The sequence below is a fragment of the Callorhinus ursinus genome, unplaced genomic scaffold, assembly GCF_003265705.2.
Source record: "Callorhinus ursinus isolate GAN/ISIS: 27379988/994484 unplaced genomic scaffold, GSC_fseal_2.0 scaffold8, whole genome shotgun sequence".
Taxonomy (NCBI): Eukaryota; Metazoa; Chordata; class Mammalia; order Carnivora; family Otariidae; genus Callorhinus; species Callorhinus ursinus.
In genome coordinates this window covers 52177983-52190317 of record NW_027397070.1, presented here as the reverse complement: position 1 = coordinate 52190317, position 12335 = coordinate 52177983, and the positions used below count along the sequence as shown (strand labels likewise).

The following is a 12335-nucleotide window of genomic DNA, read 5'->3' as shown; positions in this document are numbered from 1 at the left end:
TATATTTTTTTTTACAATGAAATAAAACATTTTAGTTTTAAAGTGTTTTTAAAGTTTAAAATTACAGTGTGTTGGGGTGCCTGGGTGGCTCAGTTGGTTAAGCGGCTGCCTTCGGCTCAGGTCATTATCCCAGGTCCTAGGATCAAGCCCCCCATCCGGCCCCTGGTCAGCGGAGAGCCTGCTTCTCCCTCTCCCTCTGCCTGCCACTCTGCCTACTTGTGCTCTCTCTCTATCTCTCTGTCAAATAAATAAATAAAATCTTTTCAAAAATAAAATAAATTTACAGTGTGTTAAATAAGTATCAGTTTACTATTTTTCCTTTCCTTATACATTTATAACCAATAGTAAGAGAGGTTTTACTGTTTTGATAAAAACTTTTAAAAGTCACAATCACAATTTTTTTCACTGATTATTAAGATCACTATGCATAGTTTCAGCACGCAGTTTCATGATCCTCCACCATCATGCTGTGCAAGGATCGCCTATATTTTAAGCCCAGTAAGATATTTTTTGTTTTGTTTTGTGTAGCCAAGGTTCATTTTTATTTACCTTTTCTATTGTTTTTCATTTCCTTCTGTACTTCTGTGCTACCATTTCGCATTATTTTCCTTTAACCTTAAAATTCCCTTTAGTAGGTTCTTAATATGAACCTAATGGTAATGAATTCTCTTGATTTTTATTTGCTTGAAATATCTTTCTTTTGCCTTTAATTTCAAAGAATACTTTTGGTGGGTTGGCAGGTATTTACTACTGTTATTTTTCTTGTTCTCATTGTAGGTATCTTTCTATTGATTTTATGGATCCTATCTTTTCTGTTGAATGAATAATCAGCTATCAATCTTGTTGCTACTTCTTTGAAAGTTTGTGTGTATTCCACCCTCCCCCCCCCCCGGGCTGCTTTTAATAATTTTCACTTTGTCTTTGGGTTTTTTTTTTTTAAGATTTATTTATTGATTTTAGAGAGCATGCACGGGTGGGGGGAGGGGCAGAGGGGGAGAGAGAGAGAGGAAGCAGACTCCCCACTGAACAGGGAGCCCAATGTGGGGCTTGATCTCAGGACTCTGAGATCATGACCTGAGCCTAAACCAAGAGTTGGACCCTTAACTGACTGAGCCACCCAGGCACCCCTTGTCTTTAGTTTTTAATACCTTTACCATGATGTACCTTGATGGGGTTCTTTGTACTTATCCTATTGGGGTTTGCAGTACTTCTTATATCTGCAACTTAATTCCCTTATGAGTTTTAGAAACTTCTCTTCAAATATTGCTTCTCTCATTCTTTCTTCTTTTTTTGGGACCCAATGATAGGTATGCTAGACTTTTTACTATATCATATATTTTAAAGACTTATTTATTTGAGAGAGAGAGAGAGAGAGAAAGAGAGAGAGGGAGAGGGAGAGAGGGAGAGGGAGAGAGAGAGAGAATGCATGCATTCAAGCATGGCGGGGAGAGGGAGAGAGAGAGAATCTCAAGCACACTCCCTGCTGAATGTGGAGCCCAACACGGGGCTCAATCTCATGCCCCATGAGATCATGACCTGAGCTGAAACTAAGAGACACTCAACTGACTGAGCCACCCTGGCACCCCTACTGTGCCATATATTTTTAAATTTTCTTTTTTTCTCCATGCTCCAGGCTGGATATATTCTTCTGACTTATCTTCCAGATTACTAATTCTCTTTTGAGCTATGTTTAATCTGTTGTCAAACTCGTGTGTTTAGATTTTATTTCAGTTACTGAATTTTTAAGTTCTTGTTTCTATTTGATCCTTTTTATAGTTTCTAATTCTATTTTGAAATTCTCTATCTTGTCTTTAAAATTTTGAATATCTTAATTTTAGTTACTTTAAAGTCTGTGCCTGATAACTCCAATACTCCAATATTTGAATCTTTTGTGATCATTTTCTGTTGTTTGTTTTCTTCTCTTGATTTTTTCCCATATATTCTTGTTTTGTTTTGTTTTGTTTTGTATGCCTCGTTATTTTTATTAATTTAAAGCTAGGCTTTAGCTTTCATGAGGGCTGTTCTATTTCCCATTATTCCATTCTTCTGGGATGAAGCTTTTTAGGGATCCAAGTTAAAATCTTGTGATGTTTGTTTACTAAGGAGCCATCCTACTGTGTAAGCCCTGAACTCCAGTTTTTGGTTTGCTAGCACTATGAGATTTCCTAAACTTCTGTTCAACATCAGTCTCTCAGTTGTCTCTTATAATTCACAGAATTTCCTCAAGAGGAAAACAATCAAATGTTGTTTTTGGGATTTGCTTCTCTCCCCTTAAATCCACTTAGAGAATTTTTTTCCCTATCCATCTTCTGTAGTTGCTTTCAGAGTAATGATTGATCTGATATAAGCTTGCCTACCATATCTGGAAGTAACATTCTGAGCCTCAGTGTTTTTGAAAGCAGTATAATATAGAGAATAGGGTAAGAATTTTTGAGTAAGACATTTAAGGTATAAAAATTCTGCTCTTACCTCCTCATAACTGTGTGACTAAGGAAAACATATATATCCTCTATGAATTTATGTTTTTCTTATATAAATAACAGAAAAAAATAATCTCTACTTGATAGGTTTGTTTTTTGAGCCTTAAATGAAGGGGTTAAATACAGAAAAAAATGTTTAATATAACATCTAGAACATAGTAAATATTTCTTTTTAAAGATTTATTTGAGAGATAAGAAAGTAGAGGGAGGGGCAAAGGGAGAGAATCTTTCAAGCAGACTCCCCACTGAGTGCAGACCCTGATGAGGGGCTCGATCTCATGACCCATGAGATCAGGACCTGAGCCGAAACCAAGAGTCAGACACTTAACTGACAGCCATCCAGGCACCCCTAGAACATAGATAATATGTATTTTTGTTTCTTCAAGAAAATAATTAATATTTCATAGTATTTCATAAAACTAAATGGCTGCTTAGAAGAATATAATGTGATTATGTACAACTTTTAATTGTAATGTACTAGAGAAATAAAAACAATAATTACTTATGAAGTGCACTGCTTGGTTTTAATGTGCTAGGCACAGGATCACATGCATTATATCATTCAATATTTATACTAAACATATGAAGTTGAAACTCTTATTACCCTTATTTTACAAATAAAGAATGTGAGGCTAGGAAAGATTACATGATTGTGCAAGGTTAGGTAGTGAATGGGCAGAGAAGCCAGGGTTCAAATCCGATTCTAACCAACTCCAAGGCCAGAGTTCCTAAACCCACTTTTTTTCTAATCCCATGAAACTACATTTCTCTTTCCTAATTGAGAAAAAATGTTACATTTGCAGAATCTTGCACAGTCCTGGAATCAAGTCAGTAGTGAGTAAATATTTATTGACTCATTGACATCCACACCAATGAAATCTGCTGGCAGAGTAGTAATAGAATGAAATGACAATTTAAGAAGAGAACTTCTAGTTTTGTCTTTACCTTTCAACCATGGAAGTGGAATTTTGGATGGATTAACAAACTGTGAGAACCAGTTAAGAATTTAATCATAAACAGAAGTTTTGACCCATGGTCAAAAACCCAGCTGTTACAACCATCTAGAGCCCTAGAATTATCAATCAAGACTGGCTATGGTGGAGTCTATGCTGCACTTTTCATTGTACTTACATGTGGGTCATTTTACTCAAATTGTAGAAGGAATGTGATTCCAGCCGCTGCAGAGTTGCATCTATTGACAAGTAGCTGAATGTCACAAAAATATAAAGCAAAGTAGAAAGTTAGTAGCGTTGTGAATGCCATACATATCCCAAACATTAATCTTAATAAAACTTCTTTGTCCAGGGCTTCCCAAATCAGGCAACATGATTTCTCCCTAATTATGTTAAAATTAGTTATACTTTTTTCAGATCCCGTGATACCTGAAAGCTTCCCAATTCTTTAGGTCCTATTCATCCCTAAGGTTTCACTCAACTGATACTTCCTTCAGAAGCTTTTCCTGAATTTCCTGATTAGGTCAAATTTCCCCTAAGTATACCTCATTACACTGAGAACTCCTTTCACTAATTATCACAGTGCAACTGTCTTATTGTTTGGATAATATTTGATTTATGCTGTCTGGTTAGGCTATATATTCTCTGAAATGGAGAACTGTGTCTGTTTTGGGTGGCCTTTGAATTTTGAGTGCCTTTCATAGTGCAAGGCATGTAGTAGACTCTCAATAAATATGTGTTAAGGTAATGAATGAATGGGTGAATAGATGAGTTACTCAAAATAGCAGAAAATGAAAGACATTAGAAAAGAACATAAGAATTAAAAAAGAGGCATTATTAATGCAGTATGTGATAGCATGGGATTAGAAATAGAGTTTCAGAGAAGATGAGAAATCTATAATTCTCTAGTGGAACATTCCATAGGGTGGTGACTACATATCCACTCAAGACTTCTCTTCTTTATTTTGATGAAGCAGAAAATTCAAGATTTGTCTTGAACTTTGTAAGCAAAAGGTAACTCAAATAAAAGTTTTAAGTATGAAAAGAGAAAAGAGAAATTTCTAAGTACAACTTGTCAAGAATACATAGGGAATATTGTTTCGAAGAGTCTCCACAAATTCTATTCCTGTAATGAGAATGACTAATGCAGCCAAATTCAATGATCATTTTTTATTGAGAGGTATCTCTGATATTTGGGAAAATTAAGAATTAATAGATGACATCCACTTGTAGTCACAGCAGAGATTCTCAACCCTGGCCATAGAGTTGAACTACCCAGGAAGCTTCTAAAATTTACATATGTTCAAGACATAATCCAGGATAATTAAATCAGAGTTTATGAGGGATGAGGTGCAAATACTTTTATTTTTAAAATGCTTCTTCGATAATTCCAATGTGCAGGCAGGATTGAGGACCACTCATCTATAGTTTGAATTAAGTCTGTCAGTAAAATACTTTCATTAATACAATGTTTATGAGAGGAGTTCTGACTGTTCCTGTTCCATTTGAGTTTCTGCCATGGTCATTGTGAATTTCCTAATGGTCCTGTACTTTCTGTTTTGGTTTATCTATTCTCCAAACAATTATCCTTTATCAGGTCTCCCAAGCCATGGCCACTTGCGGATAACGTTATGTAAATTATTTTGATCCAAATATATCTTTAACATAGAGGAAACAATGGAAGACATTGAAAAGATTAATTTATTGTGTAGAAATCACAGAGATTTATAATGGATGAAGCTGAGCCATCTGAAGGACAAGATTAATTTTGAAGGCTGAAAATTTGTTTTCCTAACTTTACGTCATACCTATTGCTCTAAATTTTCTCCTGAATTTCTTAGTTTAGAGGTGAAGTTTTCTCAAGGGGTTACTGGGATGGTCATTCTGCCCATGTCGTAATAACTGAAGTTCCAGTTCTCCAAATGAATTATACATCCTCAAAGGGCTCCTATAGCTCAGTTGTGAATACACCATTTATTCAGTGGGATGAAAGAAGTGATTCCCTGCTTGCTTATCCCATTTTTATAAACAGGAAAAATCAGATCCCATCTCTTTCTCAAATTTCTTCTTTAGCCTATAAGTCTTATGTAATCACTAGGGTGACCATATCATTTATCATCCAAACTAGGATATTTTTGTGAGTTACACAGGCTGCTATTAATAATTATACCTGAATAATAGGTGGAAATTTGTCCTGTCCCAGGCAAACCTACCTAGGATCACCCAAATGATTTCTCTCTTGCCCCCTAGACATACCAGATCTTTAACGATTACTTACGTATATCTGTGTGCTTTCATTCAACAAATATCTGTTGAATATTTACTCTATGTCAGTAAATGGGCATTGACAAAACAGATCTGTTCCCTAGCTTCAAGGAATTCACAGTAGTGGGTAATATAGGTAAGTAAATGGGATTAACATGTAGAGTGATAAGTGCACTAATGTGGTTCAGGGAACACTTAACCAGACTGGAGAATCCAGCATAGTTTCCATGGAGGAAGTCTCAACAGGGCCTTCAAATCTGCCTGGGTGTCCTGGCAGGAGCCAACCCTCCCTCTTTCATTGCCCATCACTTTTATTTCAAACCTCATATTTCTAACTCTTCACCCTCAATATTAGCAGATTATCTTTTAATAATTTGTAAAAAAGACTGAAACCTTGAGATAAGAATTCCTAGAATTCTCCACCACAAAGCCTATTAATTTACCCATACCTGCCTCCTCCCTTACTACTACTTTCTTGTGACAGTATAAAAGATGACAATCTTCCTGTAGCAAGTCAATTGCTCTATTTGGATACCATCCCTTCTTGCTTTCTCAGGGAACTCATGCCTTAAAGTTGTTTGTTCTTCACTCTCCTTAGCCTCTCCCTCGCTACTGAAGCCCTTCCCTGGTCTCAGTTACATCTGCCTGTTTATGACTCTCAGATCTCAAAAAACCCCTATGCGAGTCTTCCCTGAGCATCCCCCATACCCAGCACTTCCAGTCCTCCTTACTCTACATTGCTTTTTTCTTTTTACCATATCCATTATTCCCTTCTAAACTAGTATATAATTATTATGGTTTTGGTTTATTGCCTATTTCCTTCCATTCAAATGTAAACTTCATAGGAGCATCAATCTCTGTTTGTTCCCTGACGTATCTTCATCTCTTAGAACAGAATAAATAATTGTCAAATGAATGAATAAAAAATTATGTCTGTGTCCTGATGTCTGCTGGACATAGCTTGCTTGATGCCTCAAAGGCACCTCAAATGCCATGTGCCCCAAATTGAACTTCTAACTTGCTCCTTGACCCTCCACAGCAAATCCACAGAAAACTTCTCTAGTGCAGCGAATATGCTCATCAGCTACACACATGTCCTAGTCAGACACTTGGATGAAATTCTTCTCCATCTCCCTCCACCTCCAAATCAATCAACTTTCCAGTTTGTTGGTTCTCTCCTATTTGTTTCTCACACACAGCCGCTTTGTTTTCCCTTAACCATCATCACTCAGTTCACAATCCCCTCTTCCCCAGGACACCGCATCAACCTCCTCACTAGCTTCCCGTCTCCAGTCTTACTCCATCTGACTCCCTTTCCACAGCACAGGGGAATGTTTCTAAAACACCCGATCTGTCACTTCCCTGCTTATAACCATTCAGTGGCTTGGCCCCTAGGGAAGATTTCAAACTGCTTTACATGGTTCACAAGGCCCTGCACTTGTTTATTCCCTGGTTTCATTTTTCTCTACTGCCCTTCTCCCAGCTTAAGCTTCAGCCTCAACAAATTTATTTTAATGTAACGGACAGCCCAGCTTTTCCCTTCTGCTTGGAACTATCTTTCCACCTCCCCCCGCCCATCCCACCACCCAGATAATGCAGATCAAAAGTTAGGGGTCGTTTTCTCCCAGAAGCCTTCCCTGACCACACTCTCCATCCAGGTAATATGCTTCTTGTATAAATTCTGTAGCACTCTATGACTGACCCTATCATAGCGCTATCACTCTCTTAGGAAGCTCTATGAGTATTGTCCGCTGTTGTATGTGAAGCATCTAGCAAAGTGCCAGACACAAAGTAGGGCTCAATAAATATTTGTTGAATGAATGAAGTAATGGTCAAGCTATTGGGACATCCAGGTAGAGGCACCAAATAGGCAATTATATAGGAATTGAGGGAAAAAGAAGAGCAAAAGGGGAATTTGAGGTGTTTAGCTTATAGGTCACTAAATGGTTATGCCATTAAAGGGAGAAGGAAAAGGAACAGCTTAGCAGGAAGATGATGGGTTTATTTTGGATTTGCTGTTTGAAGTGACTGTGGGACATCAAGATGATGATACTTGGAAGTAAGCTTTTAAAGCAGGCCTGACTTGTAGGAATAAATCAGGGCTGGAAATGTTCATTTAGGAATTAGTTGTGTTACATAATAGTGAAGCCAAAGGAATGGGAGTGTTCCTTCAAGGAGAGGAGGCTATAAAGGAACTGAGACAAAATAAAGAATGAACTGATCTTTAAAGAATTGAGTGAAATGAAATAGGAAGCTAGGAAAGGAGACTGAGGAAGAGTAGCTAAGGTAAGATGTTAAAAAGAAGGATGACAGCAATATCCAGGAAATCAGAGAAGACAAGAATTTGAAAAAGGAAAGGCTGGTCAGGAAAATCAAAAACTGCAGAGATGTTTAGCGGGATGGTTTCTCAGCTTCAGCATTGCTGACATTTGAGACTAGAAAATCCTTTGTTGCGGAAGGATATTCTGTGCCCAGTAGGGTGTTTAGCAGATCCTTTGCCTCTACCCAGGAGATGCCAGTAGTCCCCTCCTCTCGTAACAACTAAAAATGTCAAATCCCCCTGAAATGACACAATAGACAATAAATGGTCATGAAAGGAATGAATTTAGCCCAAATCAACACAGGTTGCTCCTGGTTGTACTGTCATTTAGTGTGCCTGAATTATCTTCATTTCTTGTCAGAATCCATTAAACAAAATAAGGCCCTGGTTCTTTTCATATACAGTTATACTCTTGTCAACTCAATATGGAAGTTCTTTTTATCCTTGCTCTTGAGTGTATAGCAATTCAGTTTTCTAAGGTTTAGAAGCATTTTTGTGTGTGTGTTTTTTTTTAAGTGAGAGAAGTCTGAAATCATTACCTATGTTTCTGACAAAATGTAAACATTTTCGTAGTGGTAAAAAGTAAATCAACTTTTTGGTAACTAGGAGAGATGGACTACAGATCGATATATAAATCTGTTTATGGGGGAGATTCCTGGCTAAGGTTTTGCCACATCCCAAAATACATTAAAATACATTGAGAATTATTAAATTCTCAAGACCAAATTTGCATTAGAAAGAAAGCATTTAGGAATTTGGGATTAGAGATGTCGCAAAATCAAATGAACATCTTGTACATAAACTTTTCACATACATTGGAGATGTAGATATTGACTTATACAAGTACAATATATATCAAGTATTTGTCTTGATAGAACACATTTAAAAAATAACATGGCACAGTTGCAAACTTTTATTTATATTTTAAAAAATGACTTACATCCTGGAAATATTGGGCAGATTTGAAAATGCACGACTGGGAATGGTTTTCATATGAGTCTCTGTAAACTTCCTGTGAAAATAACAGTTACACAATTAGAGTTTTAATCATTGGATTTTTATAATAAATCACCTTAATTACAAATAATACATTATTAAAAGCATGCTGGTCCTTATGATATATATTTTATCATACATAATCAAGGAAAAACAAACATACAGTTTTCCCCCAACAAAACAAGAATTGAGAGTGAGATTCAAATGCAGAAAATAAAACTTCAAACATCATTTTTGAATTTGCAATGAACTCGTATACCTTGTTTGACATCATATGCAAATTATTAACTGGAGGGCAATATAACATATTCATAAGTTTATTAGGACTCCTGAATTCACATCATGCACATGTCAATGGAAATGTCTTGGAATGCCATTGGAATATATATGAAGAGCATATTAAGAGCATTAAATGCATGTGATATATCTTAAAGATTAAAAATAGTGGTATGGTTACAATCTTTTTGTCCAACCAAAGATCTCTTCAGTCATTACCTTGAGCTTATCATCTACTTGCTACAGTTTTGAAATAACTGACTGACAAGGAGCTAATTCTCTTGTGGCATCTTTATTGCATATGCAACTTAAAGGTTGTAGCTTTTTGGATACTTTTCAGAAGGCTGAGATTATTTTCCTTATAGGTAATAAGACATCTTCATGCATTTCAGGATGTCTGTCCACCAAGCTGTTCCTTTTTTTTTTAAGATTTTATTTATTTATTTGTCAGAGAGAGAGAGAGAAAGGGAGAGCCCAAGCAGGGGGAGCGGCAGGCAGAGGGAGAAGCTCCCCACTAAGCAAGGAGCCCAAGGTCCATCCCAGGACCCTGGGATCATGACCTGAGCTGAAGGCAGATGCTTAACCAACTGAGCCACCCAGGCATCCTGAGGTGTTCCACTTTTGACTTCCTTTTGTTGATATTGCAACTGCTTGATAGAATCCTGCAGGGAAGAAGATGTCCTAACTCACTTTGCAAAAAGACAATGCCTCACTACACTTACCATCTTCTTCATGGGTCTGTTTTTGCCATATAAATATGAGTAATCACATATCATCCATTTACTACCTTATTTAAAGATATTAGACTAAAATTGTGTGTTTCCCTTCTAGGCTGCAGGGTTTTTTTTTTCTCAACAATCTATTTCCTTGATCTCTGAATTCTTTGAACTATTAATTTTTGCAGTCATTGAAATGCATTTGGAACTTCTGGTTTCTGGTTCTGGAAGCCTGTAAGTCACTTCTCCCTCTTAACAATAAGTGAAAAGCTGAACAGACTGAACAGACTGAAAACTCAACAACTCCTCTAGGAGAAGGGAAGACACAGGGCAAACTGCTGTTCCCAAGACAGCCAGGTAAATGAAGGTAGTCCCTGACTCCCAGAACAGAGACTGATGTGTGGAAAACACAGGGAGAACCAGGGTCAGGGTAGGAAACCTATACTGGGATTGATGAATTGCTGGAGGCACAGTGCTGATAAATTTCCAGGGGAACCTGGTCATAGGGAGACCTCCACAATTTTGTAAGATTTATCTTCAGGAGCTCAAACAGGTTCTAATGGTAAGCATTAGAAAAAAAAATATCCCCTTGTGCTTCTGGCAAAGGGAGGGGAAAAGGAAACATTTGGAAATATACCAGAGCACACAGTTCTTACCAAGGGCTGCCCTCAGAGGACACTATTAACCAGAGCCTGACCTGGGAGCAGTCCTGTGCTACTAAGGGGAGAGAAAAAAAAAACTGAGAAACACTGGCAAAGCTCAGAGTCTGGAGGCACAGGCTCACTAAAAGACTGAGACCTAATCACAAGACTATAGAACACTTCCCCTCCCCCAGCACCTCACCTTCACATTGCTAACGACCTTATATTTTTAGCAGTACCTTTTACCCAGTACATCATGTCTATCAAGAAATATATCTGCCTAATCGATGCATCAGCAGAACCAAATTAGTTTATCAAAGGATCTATTAACTTGGGGGAGGGGAGGTGATGTGAACGACAAAAGGGTAAATTGTTGGCTCTAGGTGTTTCAGCATGAAGCCCAATGCTGCCTTAATATTTTCAAAAATTTAAGTCCCGTAAATTATCCACCCTTCCTCATAGGTCTCCCACTTACATTCCCTTAATTGGATTGATTAAAAGCTGTTGGTCCAGATCCAAGATTCTGAAGTTAAAAAAAAAAATGAGAACAACAAATCATTCGATTAAAATCTCCCAGGAAAATTGGGCCATGCCAAAGGAAAACAAAGGATAAGATACACACCTGTCGGGTATCACCCAAGGAGATTGAGTTTCTCAAGCTCAAAGGTAGTCCTATGTATAGAGCATGTCCTAAGGCATGGATCTTGAGGGCATACTTATCATAAGGCGCACATACTAGATAATGTGGACCTAATTTGTAACTTTCATTGGCTAAAAATTGAGGGGCTTATTTGTGTTCAAAAGAAAATGGCATTTAGAAAATTAATGTAAGTTTACAATGGTATAGATACTTCTTAGAAGAAGTCTGACTTGGAACAGAAATCCATCTAAATGCAATTTAATAGACTTTGAGTAAAAGATTCAAGATTCAAATAATGTTTATATCCTTTCCCAGTGTATGAATTTCTGAAATATATAATTCATGTTTCTTGAATTCTCTTTGTCACACACATATAAACACATATACACTTTAAGTTTGAACAAAGATCTTTTCCCTACTACTGATTAAGTTACAGTTAATGGAGTTCAGGGTACACTATCCCAAAACATGGTAACTTAGCATATTGAACATTTTAAGCTGGAGGAATTTGAGAAACAGCAGGTGTAGGAAGGATTTTCTGATCCCTCTTCTCCTCTGAAACAAGTCATAAGACCCTCTTGTGAGAGGTGCCCTGACTATAGCCTTATCTCTGAAAATACCAAAGGAAAAACAAACCTTGCTAAGCTTCCTTCAGATCATTACCCTTAGTTCATACCCTTTGGTTCTATCACCATGACTTTCCATTCTTCCTCAAACCAGCATAAAAATGCTCAGGTTTAATCACTTCTTTGGGTCTTCATTTCTTTATGAAGGCTTCTGTGACACATGAAAAAATTATATTACGTAAATTTTTATGTTTTCCTCTTGTTAATCTGTCTTTTGTTACAAAGTCCCAGCTGAGGAACTAGAAGGGTAGAAGGAAAAACATATTATTTTCCTCCCCTACAGTTTCTGGTGATGGGGATTGGATAATAAAAGGCTGGGGATATGCCACTCACCTTGGACACTGCAGCAGAGGTCTGGGACAAACGACAGAAAGCCAGTAGAAGGTAAGAATTCTTAACGTGTCCGTTTCCTAGATCTCTGT

General features: G+C 37.2%; 1 protein-coding gene across 3 annotated transcripts in view; it reads right to left on the bottom strand.

Annotated features, from left to right (window-relative positions):
* Nucleotides 1-12335, bottom strand: part of TSHR (thyroid stimulating hormone receptor) — a 174319-nt gene that overhangs the window by 66587 nt on the left and 95397 nt on the right. For all 3 annotated transcript variants that reach the window (XM_025870463.2, XM_073895677.1, XM_073895676.1), the window contains exons 3-4: nucleotides 8959-9030; nucleotides 3612-3686 (exon numbers count right to left, since the gene is read on the bottom strand). In XM_025870463.2, coding sequence (XP_025726248.1) covers nucleotides 3612-3686; nucleotides 8959-9030 — 147 coding nt within the window. The remainder of the gene's footprint in view (nucleotides 1-3611; nucleotides 3687-8958; nucleotides 9031-12335) is intronic.